This window comes from Pleurodeles waltl, chromosome 8 (genome assembly GCF_031143425.1).
Source record: "Pleurodeles waltl isolate 20211129_DDA chromosome 8, aPleWal1.hap1.20221129, whole genome shotgun sequence".
Taxonomy (NCBI): domain Eukaryota; kingdom Metazoa; phylum Chordata; class Amphibia; order Caudata; family Salamandridae; genus Pleurodeles; species Pleurodeles waltl.
In genome coordinates, this window is record NC_090447.1 from 999,843,863 (window position 1) to 999,861,510 (window position 17,648).

At 39.3% G+C, this 17,648-nt stretch overlaps 1 protein-coding gene across 4 annotated transcripts in view; it reads left to right on the plus strand.

Annotated features, from left to right (window-relative positions):
• TBC1D4 (TBC1 domain family member 4) overlaps nucleotides 1-17,648 on the plus strand; it is a 599,835-nt gene that overhangs the window by 564,371 nt on the left and 17,816 nt on the right. For all 4 annotated transcript variants that reach the window (XM_069205277.1, XM_069205279.1, XM_069205278.1 and 1 more), the window contains 3 exons: nucleotides 5,306-5,550; nucleotides 12,946-13,105; nucleotides 15,844-16,013. In XM_069205277.1, coding sequence (XP_069061378.1) covers nucleotides 5,306-5,550; nucleotides 12,946-13,105; nucleotides 15,844-16,013 — 575 coding nt within the window. The remainder of the gene's footprint in view (nucleotides 1-5,305; nucleotides 5,551-12,945; nucleotides 13,106-15,843; nucleotides 16,014-17,648) is intronic.

The window sequence follows — 17,648 nt, forward strand, 5'->3', positions numbered from 1 at the left end:
AAAGCTGGCAGCCAACACAGATCTGCAGGCTTTGAAAATGTTTGTTTCCCTTGTGTGTTCGAATTCACAGAGGTGGTAGCTAAATTTACTCTGCTTACAGTGTTTCCAATTAATCTGTAATGTTTTCAAGTTTGCACTGGATTAACATTAGACATTACAGCCCCGTTACAGTATAGAAAAAACTTAAGGCATCCCCTTTAAAGAAGACTACATTAGTATGCAGTCACAGTCCACTTTTGCTAGTAGGAACCTTTTACTGCTTCAGTTACACTCGGGTTTCCCTTCAAAATTAAATAAAATCTTATGACTTTTAGTAAAAATGTCCAGTCACATGTTGACTGTCTTTGCTTTGGTCCTTGAATTACACTTACCTGTCTTTCAGTTACAGCTGTGCTCCCTAAGATATATTATACATACAAACATAGTGTCACTGCTTTTGCTAGTCAGTGGGCCCCACATAGGGCACCAGTGTAACAGTGGTTAGTTCTGCTAGTAATCACAAAAGCCTATTTTTAATTCTTTTTTAAAAATTATTTGGTAAAAGTAAACAATTGCTTGAAGAGTGTAAGGCAATATATGGCAATAGATAGCTAATGATTGTGAAATATAAACATTGACGCACTGGTATAGCTAGCAGGTGCGGTGGTCTCCAAGTATGACCAGAGCCTGGCAATATGAATTGAACTGATAAATTTCTCTAATACTTTTTAAAATAGTGCTTCAACATTAAGGGCAAGCCATTTGAACATTACAACTAGCATTAAGAGATATTTGTTTGCATAAAATATGTTACAGTGATCTAATAATCAGTTTAGGTACCTCAGTTATCACAGTCATGTGTCAATAGACCCACTTTTCATGTCATGTCCGTCCTTGTTTCAGTGCTTAATTTATGCTAATGTTTGCTGGTACTCGACATTTGCACTTATTTACAGACACTAACACATTATTATGACAGTCCACCACATTTTTACGCTATTTGGCTTTTTCTCTAAGCAGCAAAACGTTTCATAGTCCAGTATTCTTAAAAAACAATATTAACTAGTGCCTCTAGTCCATTCTGATAACTCAAAGTGTTTTGAAATAGTGCAGTATGTCACATTTGTATCAGTGTGATGGTTAGTAGTAATCAATGCAACTGGCAGTCAGGAGACCTAGCAGGGGTAGTGGTTGGTGTAAACCCCGGTAGTTTCCTGGGAAATAAGTTAGGCCCTGGCACTTACTTTGTTACAGATTAACCACTTTCATCGCTGTTTCCAAATTTATTGAATAATTATTAAAAACCATCTCAATGTGGTAATTACAATTACAGTGTTTTGAACAATACATACTTAAAGGTCTTGGTAATATATTTGCATTCAGAAATAAAGAAAATTGATTTTTATAAGCAAACGAGCCAACTAGTGAGGGATACTAAATCAGCATCTGCAGCTCTACGTTTTCCTATTTCTTGCAGGTTTACTACTATTTACCATCATTTTCATCAGTATGCCGGGAATCTGCACTAAACACAACACGCTAGGGCAACCCAGTAGACCCCTAGGAGAATGGGTATGAACACAAATACACAAAAGAATCCCCTGAAGGAGAAAATGTCTGCTTAGTATTTTGATTAAGGAAAAGAAGTAAATAATATATCCACTCTCCTTATTACAATATGCAATGAATAACAAATCAACAATAGATTGTATCCAAATTGAGGCATACATCTGTATATATCATTATCAAGTACAATGTATTAATTACAAAGCTATATTAATTACAGAAAGAAGATTAATTACAAAAAGAAGAGTCAAGAAATGAAATAAATTCCGCTTTCCCGTTGTCATCCCTAGATCATAACATAAAGTCCAAATGGTGATCCGAGGCACCATGGGGATCACCCCATTATACCAAGATTTCTTTGAGGCAAAGGTTTTGTAATCCTTATAATTAAATTGTGGTTATTGCTGCATTGATGTTTCGGTCATTAGTTGCCTACTAAGTACATGAGACCATCCTGAGAACAAAGTGTCAGATTTAATAACAGATATGTAGACAGATTTTTTCCGGTGACTTTTAAGTCTCCTGTTCTCTTTATAGTTCTCCATAGTGCGGAGAGCTGTTCATTGGAAAATAGAAATGCACATTTTCTCTTGTGTTTTTTTTTCTCAACAGGGAAAATATTTTACCATGGAGAAACCCCTTACCGTACATCACTCCAAATCTAGGTAGATTCATTTTAATTCCTACCTGAAAGGGATTTACTTCAGCCAATCGTTAGGCTTACAATTCCCAACGTGGAACAGATAATGAGGAGTTTGTAAATGCAGACAAATTTCAGAATTTGTGGGTGGCACAACCTTCAACGGCTAACCACACTTTGGAACGTTCACTTTACCACCCGTTGGGTGAGATTTTCATATGTAGAGAACACCATTGTGGCAGAGAGTTCTGCATATGTAAACGGGGTTTACCTGGAATGTCTTTGCGAATTGCTGGCAGGCATGAAAAAGGCATATTTACCTTATGCATCTGGCTTAAAATGTCATCAAATGAATAAAAAACTGGTAAACATTCTATTGTGCTGAGCATATTTATGAAAATATTCCTTAGATCCAGCAATGCCAGGCTTCACTACAGAAAATAAGGAAAATAATCACAGGTGAACATTTATGTAGACATGAATAACATACTCCACAGTACTGTACTTGTTTAGTTTGTCTGTGGAGTTGAATTTTGCCATTTTTAACAAATAAAATACAATCTACATATAGCCTTACAAAAAGAGTATATTTTTGCATTATCTGTCTGGTGGATTAAGTAAGTCGTTCCTAATAAACAGTAATGTACTGTCTTGTATAGTGTAACATTTTCTGTTTGATATTTTCTGTGATGTGCATTATACTTATTAGAATGCAGGCATTTGCTGTTACAGGCAGTTATATGCCGTTCTAATAAGAAAATAATTAGTGAGATTTCATTTGAACCTGTATGTTAGACCTGTCAGCCTTAGGGTGGTCGTCCCTCAAGTTTTTGTCTTCCTCCTCCACTTTTTTCCTCGTTTTTGCAGATATTAGCCCTCTGCACACTTTACCACTGCTAATCAGTGCTAAAGTGCTTATGCTCTCTCCTCTAAACATAATAATATTGGCTTAACCCCAGTTGGCATATTTAATTAACTTATAACTCGCTAGTAAAGTGGTGCTGTATGTGCCTGCTGCCTGTCAGTTAAATGCTACTAGTGGGCCTGCAGCACTGGTTGTGCCACCCACTGAAGAAGGCCTTTAAACATGTCTCAGGTCTGCCATTACAGAGCCTGTGTGTGCAGTTTAATGTGTGCAGTTTAAACTGCCATTTCGAACTGGCAAAATAAACCTTTGCCATGCCCAAACTTTCCTTATTATTAATACATAATACGTATAGAGTAGGCATTGAACAGCCCAGAAGGCAGGGTACAATGTATGTCAAAGGTTGGACATGTACTTTTAAGTTTTGCATGTCCTGGTAGTAAACAAACTCTTAAATTCGTTTTTCACTACTGCAAGGCCTGTCTCACCCATTGGGTAACATTGGAGTTACCTTATTACATTTTAGAAGTGTAATTTCCAATTAGGAAGAGATAAATGCTTCATGTTTGATGTGTCTGGAATCACAGTTCAAGATCCTGTCTTATGATGAAGTTGGATTTTAAACTGCAGTTCTGAAAATGCCACTTTAAGAAAGTTGGCAATTTCTTCCCTTAGCCATTTGGTGTCTGCAGCCTCACTCTGGTCACATGACTGGATGTAGTTTGCATTTGGGCTTTGTGTATTCTTCCTAGACAGCCATACACAATGGTAGCTTTAGGTGTGACTTGATGGGCTGTCACTGGCAGGATGGGAGGAAGTAGTTGGACACAGCCTCAATTATGCCTGAATAGGTTTTGTCCTGCATTGTCACTCCAGCCAACTTTGAGCAAGGTCAGGGAAGGCAGGGAATTCTTTGCACTTCACAGCCACTGTCTAGAAACTGCTCCCACCTTCCAGAACCAGGGCACCAGGGTATAAAAGATGGACCTCATCCACCATCACTTCAGTACACTTCTAGACCTGTGGATTCTCTGCCAGGAAGCAGGAATGTTTTGCTGCTGAAAAACGTCCACTCTGCTGGACTCCTGCTTTGCTGTGCTGACCTGCTTCTTGCTACCCTCTTGATTGGGTAAGAAGAACTGGACTTGCATCTCTTGAACCCAGAATCCCCAGAGTGACTGGAAGGGCTAGTTTGCTGGTCTCCTAATCTGAAGCCTCAGGGACATAACTGGCTTCCAACAACCTTGCATGTGCACCTGGACTCTGCCATCTGTGTGCCTGCCCTGTCAAGCAATGCTACCCTGTCCTGGAGCCTTGGAAGTTATCCCAAGGTGCTTTGCCAGTCTATGGATCTAGCAGAACCGACGCATCTCCTCTGCAGTGTGGCTCAGAACTGACGCATTGCTGCCGCTGCGTGGATTGGACCGGTATCAAAGACTTCGGCACAGGCCTTCACATCTCTCATTGAGGACAATACCTGCTCAACATCGCAGCCTCGCAGCTCTTCGGAATCAACACATAGCCCGACTCTGGACTTAACATTGCAAGCCCTGTCGACAAGATCTTTGACGTCGATGTAACAGAGCCTTGCACCGCAGCCTCACTGCATCTTGGAACCAATGCATCTCCTCAGCTGTGCGACGCATCTTTGACGCAGATCCATGCAGCACTCTGCAAACCAGAATTAACCATTATTTTGTTCAGAGGGCCTAACTGGCTCCAGTCCGTGCTCCATTGCCATCGGCCTGAACTTATGACTTTACCCCTGTTTGACTCGACAAGATATCTACAGTTGACGCTTAACACCTTTTGGCACTATTTTATTTAAGGACTTTAAAATTCAATATTCTCCAGTTCTGCTAATTGGATTTTGGTTGTTCTGGTCTGTTTTGTTTGTTAAAATCTACTTGTTTCTAACTCTGTTTTGGGCTCCTTTTGTGGGGATTTTCACTGCGCTACTGTCAGAAGAGTTGCACAAAAATTATACACATTGTCTACAAGTTAAACCTGACAGCTCTGTGCCCGGCTACAAGGGGCTTTAGCACAGGTTAATTTAGGGTTTGCTTGTGCCTTACCCTGACTAGAATTGTGGTTGCTGCTGGACCAGGGCCCACACCCAGGTCAAACAACAACCCAATTTTGTTACACCTTCTCTTACTCAAAAACAGAATACAATGTACTTAGTGATATTCTCTTGTTTTTCTGTTGTGTGATTGTGTTATTAATCAAATGTCCTTTTGTTTTTTTCCCTGTAGGTCGGACTTTCCCAACTCACCCTTACTTTTCTGCACAGCTAGGAGCGGGACAGCTCTCCCTGTTTAATCTCCTGAAAGCCTATTCCTTGCTGGACGAGGAAGTGGGCTATTGCCAAGGCATCAGTTTTGTGGCTGGCATTCTTCTTCTGCACATGAGTGAAGAGCAAGCCTTTGAAACGTTGAAGTTCCTCATGTATGACTTGGGCTTCCGTAAACAGTACCGACCTGATATGGTGTCCCTGCAGGTAAAATAAACCTCTTTTGGGTCACAGATGTTTTCACTAGACCACACTGACACATAACTGTTTGTGAATCCCATACGTTTGTTAACCATGTGTGGTGCAGGTTAATATCCTCTTCAGCCACTGAAGGCGTGTTATTGCTTGGCAGCGGGGACAGAACTATTCTCATTTCCACTGCTTATTGATGGTTGGCTAATTTTCTACAGCATATATGTAGATAACCACAAAGGAGTGAGAAGTTAGAAAGAGGTAACTCTCAGCCACCCTGGATAAGACCAATAATTTCACAAGCAAGGGTTAGCCTGCCTAGAAATGAACTTTTAAGGTCTAAGATGGCAGTTATCTGGTCTAAAAATATCTTAAAGTGGTGGGAGATCTGCACCAAGATAAATTGGTGTGTCCCTGGCGTCTCATGGATATATTAGTAGGGTCGTCATCCACAGGTACAACTAGTGGCATGCTTCATCATCGGATCCTCACCCACTGCAACTAGTGTGAGTGTGTGGGCTCAACGCAGTTTGTAAGCGGGGCTCTTTGTCTAAGGGATAGCAAGTGTAAGTTAAAGTGGCCTTCAGGATCCTGAATCGTGGTTACTAGCAAGGTCTTTTGCTGAGAACAAAAACAGTGTGAAGTTTTCTGGAGATAATGACCCCTAACATCAATGGGTCGACATGTTTCAGCCTGTATCTAGTACCAGCAGGGGTCAATAGGCTTTCTTCTGGACCAGAAATGTAAGTAGTATCCCTACAATATATAGTTGGTAACTACCAACTCTGAGCAGTAGTTTATACAAACATCATGAACCAAAGTGGACCTTTTCCATACAGACCAAAGTGGACCTTTTCCTTTTGTACAGCAACAGTGTTGGTGTTCGCGTTCATTTTGAACAGCCAGTGCCTTTTTAGATGCCGTTGGCCAAGACGTCTTATTGATCTGCATGATTCCACACTGGCGGTAGGAATTGTCACTTGAGTGGTTTTGCTCCTCTGCAGCTGAAAGAACTCAGAAAATGCCAATACTACAGTGTACTTTGTAGGAGTTTCCAAAGCATATAATCTACCTCATCCTTTGTTACATTTCCATTCAGCTCCATAGATTACTAGCTTTAGCCTTCAGTTCTGCATATGAATTAACCACTCTCAGATCATGGTCAGACTCACTGACAATCTGGAGTTTACATTCATCACTTATGAGCAGGCCTGTCAATGTTATATTTCAGGATGCATGTAAACATTAAGAGTGTCTTCAATGGTGGAGACAATGTAATCTGGGGTCCTTTCCTCTAGCTTGGTGATTATTTTACATTTGTTTATCAGTACATTAACCACAATCTCTTTTTCTAGGTCTTATTTTACCCATTTGTGCCAATTTGTAAAGCTAAACAGAGGGTCTAACTCACCACGGTCTTAATATCACCACTGGTCTGCCACTGTTTATGATGTGGTTATTGCTCTTTTATGGAGGGAAGTGGAAATGGCTTTGCAGTGCTATTCAGCATCATGTAGTGCACAGTCCACCTTGCTGAGGTCCCTCTGCTTCCTGGAGGGATGTTTAGCTGCTAGTGGCTGACACCACTATTGGGCTTCATCCAAACCCAAGAACTAGGGAATCTGTGGGATCCCCATCCCAATGCATGCCCATCAGTGTGGGACAGGGTAGTCTGTTGATTTTTCCAGACTAGAATAATACCCAGAGAAACACATACATGACCTTTCAAAGGGAATTCTGGAGATCCTGCTTTTTTCTACAGGATGTTAAAGTGCATCACCCTTTCAGGGTGAAAAGACGATATGTCCTGCTTTGCGAATTCTTTGAGTCCTGGGGAAAGAGATGCTTGAGGCTTTTGAATGCTCAGTAATTGCAGACGTAACTGCAGATCATTCCATCCTGTTAAGTTAGAATCAGGTGTCTTTACTATTATTATGGCAATATGTGTGGAATCTGCTATTCAGTGAGCGTGTACCCTATCAATGTTTGCCTTTTAGCTAGAGGCCTTTGAGTTGATTGTGTGGTTTTGTTAGAGGAAAGCTACTGATTTGCTGTGCAAAAGTCTAAATCAGGCTCTATGCCTCCTCAATTTTCGGTAGTAAACAAAGTTGTTTAATTTAATCTTAATTATTGCAATGTGCTCTTATTTGGGAATGCCACAATACTTGTTAAGTAGACCACAACATATACAGGATAGGATAGCTTATTGGTTGCTAGGACTCATTTCAAGAGATCATCTCTCTACAACTCATGAGACTTTTCTTCTATGATTAATCTGGGTGGGGGAGTCCCAGAGCAATCAGAAGATACTTATCCAACAATAACAACTGAGGCCCTGTAACTCTCAAGGTAGGGAGGCAAAGCAGTCCAAGTCTTACTCAGGGAGTTGCCGTGGACGTGATTTTCAGAACTCAGCAGCACGACACACAACACTTAATGTACACTTAATGTACACTTAATGTACACTGTGCAGTCAGTGCTTATACATTGAAAAAGGAAAATTGCCCTATTACTCCCAAAATGTAATGTTACACACAAAGATGACAACTACCTACACACTGGTACATTGAAATATGAATGAAGACACACTTTAAATTTCAGGCGATCACAACAATGGAAAACCTAGGCCTCCTGTGCTGTAGCAACCTGTATCGGTTTACACACTAGAAGAGCCTAGCCTCTAGAAACACATTACCCCTTTGTGCCTAACGGAAACATAGGAGAAGCTTTACTAAAAGGTCAGGTTTAGATGCTTTGACAAACGTGCCCTCATTCATTCACTTGACAGAACATAATTCCTTCAGTTATAAAAGTATTTCATTAATTTGTAAACATTTAAGGGAATACCAAAAGTGCCAAGTTTTTAACTTTCATTTTTAATGTGTCTCTCCTGTCTTTGCTTCCCCTCATCTGCCTCTCTCGCCCCGTGCAGCCTGGCTCCCAGCACAGAAGTGGGGCTGTGGAATGTGCAATGCTGTGTTTTGGTATCAGGGAGTTACCCTTCTCACAGAGTCATGCCAGAGCTTCCCTAGGCAAAAGAAAAAGTTTGGCAGTCCCCATCACTGACTCAAACTGCAGGGACAAAACAAGGACACTTCCATGCAGTGGTTCACACCTGTATCCAATAGGTCAAGGTTCTCCCTTTGATATTGGCAGAATTGCTTGCCAAGGGGTGGTGTTTCTGGCCTGGCGACCTTCACAGACCTCATGAGTCCCACCGGTCCACCAAAGAAGGTCTCAAACAAATGGCCAAAGTGAAGTGAGCTATTTCATGCCGGAAGATCCACATTGCACAGGGTTACATGCTCCTTGCACCATGCTCTGACCACTAGGAGTGTCAAGTTAGGGCCTGAAGATGTAAAAACATTTAATCTGCTACATAGATCCTAATGCATCTGCCCTCTGACCCAAGCTCCTGGAAGTCTCCTGGCCCAGGGTATTTTAGTTTCAGCAGCCATGAGGCCCTGAAGTAAACCACACTCACTGCCTGCTATTCCCAGACCCGAGGCTTCAAAGCCACTAGCAGGGGATGTGTTTATCCCACTGGAGTCTGGAGTACCACCTCCATTGAGACCTCTAAGAAGAACTTGTGCACTTTAGTCTAAAGAGGCTCTCCTCTTTCAGGATTTACAAGTGCACTCTTTTCTGTCCTCCAGAGGTATTGGTGAAGCCAGTGCCACTGGCTCTGAAGTCAAAGTCCAGCAGAGTATATCAAGGAAAAATTCAGTCCTTCCTCTTCCAGGTCATGCAATTTGATGAAATATTTAAATGTCCGTGTGACAAGTTGCTTCATAAATCTGCTTGTCTTGTAAAAATAAATCTGCTTGTCTCTTTGGTGCCATGTAGTGCAACAACAAAATATGGCAGCAGTACTCATTATATAGGAGCGTTGATAATCACATCTATTATTATGCCAGGGCTAATACTATAGTAGGGCTTGGATAATACTAGTTTCCTTATTTTGCCACATTTCCATAGATCTACAAACTGGGGCTGGAGTTAGCTCTAAGCAATGGTTCCAGGTTTTAAATGCCCGTTTGAGTCTGTGCAAACCTACTAACTTGCATGTTTTAAGGATTTCACCAGCTCTTTGGAAATGTTTTCCCATACTGAGAAAGGCTGTAAATGTACTCCTGTAAATTACTCCTGACAGGCAGTGGAAAGTGAACTTGTAAATGCTCAACAGATGTTCGCATGAGAAAATCTACACATGCATATTTGCTCGTGCTAGAATACAGTTCACAAATAATTTCTAAGAGTACAATTTCCTGGTCTACTTTTGTAAATTCTTGCAAATTCATGAAATATGTACATTTTCAGTAATGTAAAGACATCTACCCTGGGTAAACTTTTGTAACTTTCTTTAAGAATTGTCCCCTAATTAGGTTGGGTTAACCAAGACCTTTTGTTTTTTATCATAATTCTATCTCTCTCTCTATCCATCTGCTGTCTGGCTTGTAGGTGAGTGAAAACAATCTGCTCTTTCACAAGCAGCAGATGGGCACACTAAGTAGTTTTGTTCAGTGCCAGGAACCACCATGGCAATGTGTGCTTTTTGAGACCAGGAAATATATTTGCTTTCTGCCAATGTTTGTTATAATGGCGAGGTCCCAGCAGCTCCCACAACGTTAAGAAAACCCATGTCAAAATCAGACATGACAAAAGGAGAAAACTGACCACCTATGGCGGACCTACTGGATTTACCAATGCTTGTTTATTTTCATATTTCCCATAATCTTGTTGGAACTGGTTACACTGATTTACCAGTATGAATATTTTTAGAAATACTAGCATGCATCAACACATTTTACTAAATGATGCTTTAAAGAAAAAATACCTAAAATTCACAGTGATTTAGCAAAATATTTATTTTATTTGCATTTTTTCTGTGAAATTTTTTACGCAAGGAAAAAAATCATCAGTCTTGCTTTCAAGCTTCTCCACATATTGGTATGTAGTCAGAGAGCATTCTGGGAGCATTATATATAGTCTCATACTATTAAACTTTGCAAAGCTATGTACACATTTTTTAGTGGAATCAAAGTCAGTGGTGCTGCCGAGCTTACAACATATATTTAGAGCACTCACGCTAGTAATACATGCTTCATTACATACAACAATGCCCTAACGGGGAAAGATCGACAAATTATTTATATATCATAAAACAACATAGGTGAAAATGCTTTGTGAACGCTAAGTCTTCTGAAGGCTCACACGTGAATGAAGAGTGCATTGGAATTGATTGGTGACCTGGTATATGAGGAGGAATGATATTTTAAAATCAGATATGATCTCCTCATAAATAGACAAGTAAAAGAAGTGAAGAAGTCTGAGGATATATTTAAGGGACTCCCATCGTACTAGTCCTGAAGAAGACCCATTGTGGAGCTGGGATTTGGCCCAAGGCATAGAGGGCTTGAAACGTCGACGGATATATCATAGTCTGGATTGGTTTCCGCAGAGGATCTTTGGAGGATTAAAGGAATTGATTTAGACTCTCTGAGAATTTGAATGGAGTTAATGCAGCAAACAGAAAAGAACCAACCGACTGTTTTTAATGTTTTTTGTATATGTTTTCGATTCATTGGAATATGTATTATTATTCTTTCTATCTATCACAAGCACTTTTTCTCACACTATCTGTCTTTTGGTGTGTTGTTTTACTAGATGGGTTGTCCATATAGGATGAATATATTAAATTGATATTTATGTATAAGTAAATAAATGAATATATATATTTATATGAATAAATTGTTTGTTTTTTTTTTTTTTTTCCCACCTATGTTGTTTTATGATATATAAATAATTTGTCGATCTTTCCCCGTTAGGGCATTGTTGTATGTAATGATTATCTTCTACCCAGCCCGATCGGGTTTTTGGGTTACCCTCTGTGGTTTATAAGTAATACAGGCTTGGCATTAATGAACCATAAATACAGGTTCAAACAGCATTAACATATGGACACAAACATTACCTCAACTGCATACAATTCCCTTCCCTGCTTCATAATGTGGTATTGTAAACTGGCAGCCAAGGGGTTTGTGCTGCAAGGGGTTGGGCTTACTTGTCCCAGGGACAAAATAAACATGAATATTTGTTGCTTTGATCCCAAACAACTTGTCTTGGGCACCGAATTTCACACCTGTGCTCTCCAGTACTAACTGACACTTATTGGGAGCATACCACAGAGTGGTCTGCCTACCTACACCGAACTCTGTGAGTCTTCAAGATGGCAGAATCAACCAAGCGTCTAGATGACCTCCTCTTTGAGCCTGGCGCCCCCCAACCAAAACGGGTTTTCACCCCCCAAAACTTTAAATCAAATCTCTGGTGTGGCTGGTACCAGAGTTCTGCCCATCCTCCCATTGCCTCTGTGAAAACACCATTCCCATGCTTGTCAGAATGGCAGCTAATCAGCCTTTGTAGATTCCTCTCTGCCCCCTCAATCTTTCAAGGCAAAGTTAATCCTCCCAAATGGGTCTGTTGCTGTGGTAGAGGCTTTGAACTGTCAGCTGGCCAGTAGAGTAATTAACAGGTAGTTCAAAACTCATATCTAATGAAGGCTGGATCAGGAATATAGTCAAAATACATAAGCAGAGGCACAGAGGACAGATGTATCACTGACTGTGTGTAAATACATTTCAACTATATCAACACACAATTGAGCCAAAAAAAAAGGGAACATATCTTTTTCGAATTTCCAGTTATATGGGCTACGTCGTATCTACACAGGGCTTCGAGTGCACAGATACTAGGCTGAGTCAGGCAATAGTCTTCCTCGCTCACACGTAGCAACATCTGTATGTACTTGCTCACAACTAATCGACACAGAGCCTCTTACTCCAGCTGTGCAGCAGCAGACCTTCTTTCCATTGTTGGGTGTTGGTGGTTATAGCTCAAAACCATTTTAACATACTTTGTAGCGGGTAAGACTCCATTAAAGAGGCTCACTCATAGAAGAGATACAAAAACCAGGAGGTTCATAATAAAAAAAACTTTTTCTTTTCTTATGGATACAAACCTACAATCTAACATTGTGGATTTCAGTGACAGAAGCAAATTTAAGGCTGTCTGCATTGCCAACAAGCCTCATCTCATCAATAACTGCTGATCCTATAAACTAGTGTATAAATACAATGTGTTTTTTTCTAGAGCCCATGTCAACAAATTATATGCATGTTCCTTTGCAGCTGCAAAAAATAAAGGTCTCATAGTCTACAGCCACCTTAGATTTTGATGCATTTATATTTTGTTTTTCCACACTGCCTCATATTTTATGTTCCTAGTATTGTAAAGAATGCCAAATGCGAATGTATAAGAGGGTGAATTCAAATGTAATAAGTCTCATATCCATTTAAAGAAGAAAACTAATGTGTTGTTATGTTTTCTGTTCTTCTCCTTATGCATTAGATTCAAATGTACCAGCTGTCCAGGCTTCTCCATGACTATCACCGAGAACTGTATAATCACCTGGAGGAGAATGAGATCAGCCCTAGTCTTTATGCTGCTCCTTGGTTTTTGACGCTCTTCGCTTCTCAGTTTCCACTGGGGTTTGTTGCCAGAGTGTTTGGTAAGCATACCGTTCCTCAGTGTACATATTTAAGAAAGAGTACTGTGGAAAAATATGCTATGTAGTTATTGGCATTTCTGCAATGCACAGTCGACCATCGGTGTGGCTTTGTAATGCTTTTGAGGGTGTCCCAGCAAATGAGTCTGCAGTGTGCTTCTCAGAGTGAAGCCTGAGTCTTCCTGTGATCATACCTTCTGTCCATCTCTGGTGGTGGTGGTGGTGTGTTCAAATTGCTTGGGTCGTGTTGGACCATATGTTGTTCATAAAATAAATGAATAAACACTTAAGAGATTCGATTTGTTAATGTTGTATGTAAGGGGGCTTTAAACGGTTGCAGCTCTAACACACCTGAAGGTTTAATTTTCGGGAGTAGAAAGTTTATGTAATCTTTGTCACACCTTGTTGAGTCATTCTCAATGTCTTGTTCAAGTTTTTTTTCTCCCAACTTTGCTAAACAGAGCTACGGTAATTGTCCTAAAAATGTCTGCGATATATGGTTATTCCACTTCTTGGATGATTGAAATATATAAATAATGTTTTTATAACTCAGGTATTTTAAGATTTTCGTTTTATTGATTATCCAAAGGCCCTGAACAGCATTCACTTGAAAATGAAGTTACAAATGCAAAGTTCGTGCTAGGCTGGCTGATATAAATAAATAAACAAATGCCACTCAAAGGAAGATATTTCCTGCTTTGTCAGCTTGTTGATCTTAAAAACCTGTTTAACTGGCAAACGTCAGCCATAAAATGTTTGCATACTATGACACATAAACTGGAAAGTATTATTGTGCAACAGAGATATTTCTTAAATATATATATATGTATTTTATTGTATATATTCTCACCTCTTTTTCTTTCAGTAATCTAGTTTTTGTTGTCACCCCCGCTCCCTCTTTTCTCAGGCGCTCCCTTTCTTCCATTTGTCTCAAATCATGTGTCTATCTTGCTTGGTATTTCTCTGTTTTCCCTGCAGTGGGTACATATTGGTACATTACTTGTTTTCTAAAGTGCAAATGTTTGGCAACATTATCTCGGGACACTTTGGCAAGGAACGCGTGATACGCTTCTTTCATATAAGCGTCCTTAGTTTCAGTGTGTCAGTCCTCCTAACTGAACTTGCGTGGTTCCTTTTGGTTATATTTTATGATTTATTTCCAGCAGTAGGGACCTCGTTAATAGTTAATGAAGAATCTTGATTGCAAAAACACTTTCACTCAGCTATCCCCATAACTGCATTGGGAGCCTACTGCAAATAAAACATCCGTTTTCCATTTGCTGCTGTTTCTTTGTATTCTAAAACCTGTGCCAGAATTGATTCTGATGTGCGCCTCCAAACTTGCCTTTTTCATTATTTTTGATTTTGGCACCTTGAAATGGCAATATTTTTCCTCTTTCTAAACAAAGATATGTGTCACATTTTAAATTTTCTAGTGTTAAGAAACATGCAACAGCAAAACAGGGAAAATATGTGCTTCAAATCCTCACTGTTTTTTGGGGGATACCCTCAACATTTTGTTAAAATAATGTATATATATATTGCCGCAGGGATCTGCCTTTTATAATTAAACTGATGGATTCCAAAATCTTGCTCTAAAAATGCTTGAGTAGGCTGGCCTAGGATTAAACATTAATGAAGCCGTTACCATCTTTAGTGAGAGGCAGTTTATAATGCATTTTCTTTTGTCAAGTATGATGCCATCGAGGCCGATTAAATTGGTTAAGAAGCATAATGTTATAAAAACTGAAATTGAGCGCGTCCAGAAATTATTATTTTTAGCAATATAAAATGAAATCTTTGTGCAAACGTATTCTTATTTGAACTAACATATTTTTAACATATAGATTACCTATAACAATATGTAGCAATGAAAGGTGAGTAAGGCTGACAGAATGAAGGGTACCTGGGTGTGACAGGCTGTTGTGGATAAATATACAGTGTGTATTTTTATTTTAATAGTATATTACGTCACCTGCTAAATTAATGGTGACTGTGAGGAATTCGAAAGTGCTACAGATTTTAGAATTGTTGCACCATGTTTTTATGTATATTTGTGTGATACGTGTTTGTAATATTGATGTATCATTTGTTTGTTTTTGGGTAGTTTTAACAAACATTATAACCATAAAGAAACTGAACTGACAAGGGGAAAATGAAAATAGAGTCACGTGGGTTGGGCAAAGGCGTTTAGGCACTGATCTCCCAACTTGGAACTGGGTGGTTGAGCAGCAGCAGTCTCTTCTGCATTCATTCTTTACTAATATATTGACTATTTAAGTAGTATCCCCTAGGCACTCACCTTAATATCTGGCGTACTGTATATTAGAGAGTCATCACTTGAGTTAGTTGTTATTATGCTTTCTGTTTTTGGTTGCCGTACGCCTACCACATCTGCCAGTACGACACTGTGTTCAACATCTGGGCTTGTCATTAGTACACAAGTGGTACAACAGAAAGCAAATACTCCAATCTGTTTGGAAGCCAGTGAGTAGTAAAGATGTATTTTGAGATTGTCCACATTCTTGACCCATTACTGGTTGCCATAGCGACACACAAAGAAATAAGCTGGATAACAAAATAAACTAGATGGCGATACATTATCCATAAAGGTATGATCTGAAGTATGTGTTACATTGTCAGAAGTCATGAGATATTGTATACCTACTTATCAAGTAAGTGCTTTAAGTAATGTGCACCAATTCAAACTACTAAATCTATGTCTTTGTTTATGTTTTTAGATATAATTTTTCTTCAAGGTACCGAAGTGATTTTTAAGGTTGCACTTAGTCTACTTAGAAACCACGAGGCACTAATAATGGAATGTGAAAGCTTTGAGCACATTGTAGATTTTCTTAAGACCACCATACCAGATATGACCAAGTCAAAGATGGAAACCATTATTACCCAGGTAAATTACCTTGGTGGAGTTTGTGTTTATGTTAATGGCAGTACCTAAAAATGTATTGTTCTTCTTATCTTGCCTCTTTGTTTCATTTTGATCTAAGGCATCAACAGCACATTTTTTAAATTCACAACTGAGAAGCTGCTAACCATATTGAGATAGTACACAAGCTTCAAGAACTAAATGTTACTATATTTTCTATGTTTCCATGTGTTGCTTTTATTAGGCAAGACATGCATGTTGATTTATAGCTTAGTGTTAAAATATATTTCACCTTTTCTTTCCTCCATATTCTTCTCTGTGTCTGTCTTTCCTGACAGGTTTCCTTTAATTTTCCCTTAAAGGTATCTGCATACTATATTAACTGTCAGCTGATAATAATCATACTGCCACCGTTTCTCCACTTCTAAATCCTACTTATTTCGGAGATTGGCTACTCACTTTCTTAACAACCTAGCTTTTTCTCTGGTTCTCTCTTTATGTAAAAACTGATAATTAATTTCATTTGCTTTCGTAAATATATCTGTTCCCTTATTCAGAAAATTATGCCTTCACCTCTGCTTTTCATATTTCCCCAGTTTTTCTGCACTGCTCCCTAATCTGAGGTGTTTGTTTCTTGAATCCTACTGGGATTATTCATGGTCAAATTATGTGAATGAGATACTTAGCATGGCCATTTATATAACACAGACTAAGGATGTATCCCTCCCTTGGTGCTAGAATGAACTAAAGTATGAGCTTACACAGAGATGCCCTCCGTTCTTCTTGGCTCAGAGTTAAATGACAAGACAACCTTGTCTGTGTTCTTAGATATATGAAATTCTTGGATGACTATAAGATCGCTCCATAGCACTCTGAACTATTTGTACTCCGTCATTAGGCTCTGAACTTAAGTTGTCAAAACCTTTAAAGAAATGATCACTTGCAATAATGCCAGTTGTTGGTTATGTGAGCATGTGTTAAATTGAAAAATGCTCTCATTATTTTCCTGTGGGAAAATGCCTCATACTAGCTTAGAAGAAAACACTCAAGCTGCCCTTCTGCATTTCTATAGTCTGAATCCTAGAAGCTCTTTGCAGTTACTGCTGTCAGTCATTCAAACAATGGTTGAGGTTGTGTTGTATTCGTTAATCAGTGCCTTTGGAATATACCCAACTTCAAAAGAATAATTTCACTTTCAAAATTGCTTATAAAATTTGTCTCTTCCTGAAAACCCGGTTGCTCCCTCAAGTATTAGGTCGGCTCCTGGGAACAGCTACTGCTGTACCAGATTCCTTATGCATTTAGTAATATTGAAACACAGTGTTTGAGCCTAGTCTTATCTTGTGAAAATAACAACTGTATGGCATAGGAAAAAGTTAACTGCTTCAGACTAATAGAACCCCCAATAAGGCTTTCTTTCATCCGCATTCAGGCTGTTTACAAGTCACATTGCTTTTTCATCCTGGAAGAATGTGGAGGTCTTCTCACCACCCAAAAGTCTGATTCTTGAGGAGGCCCATATCCCCAAGCTCCCCAGATCATTGGGCTGAGTTAAAGCTCCTTCCTTTACTCCAGTGTTCACAACTCATGTCAGAGATAATTACAAGTTTGCTATACTTTTAGCAAATCAACCTTTTTGTGATAGCATACTCAATAGTT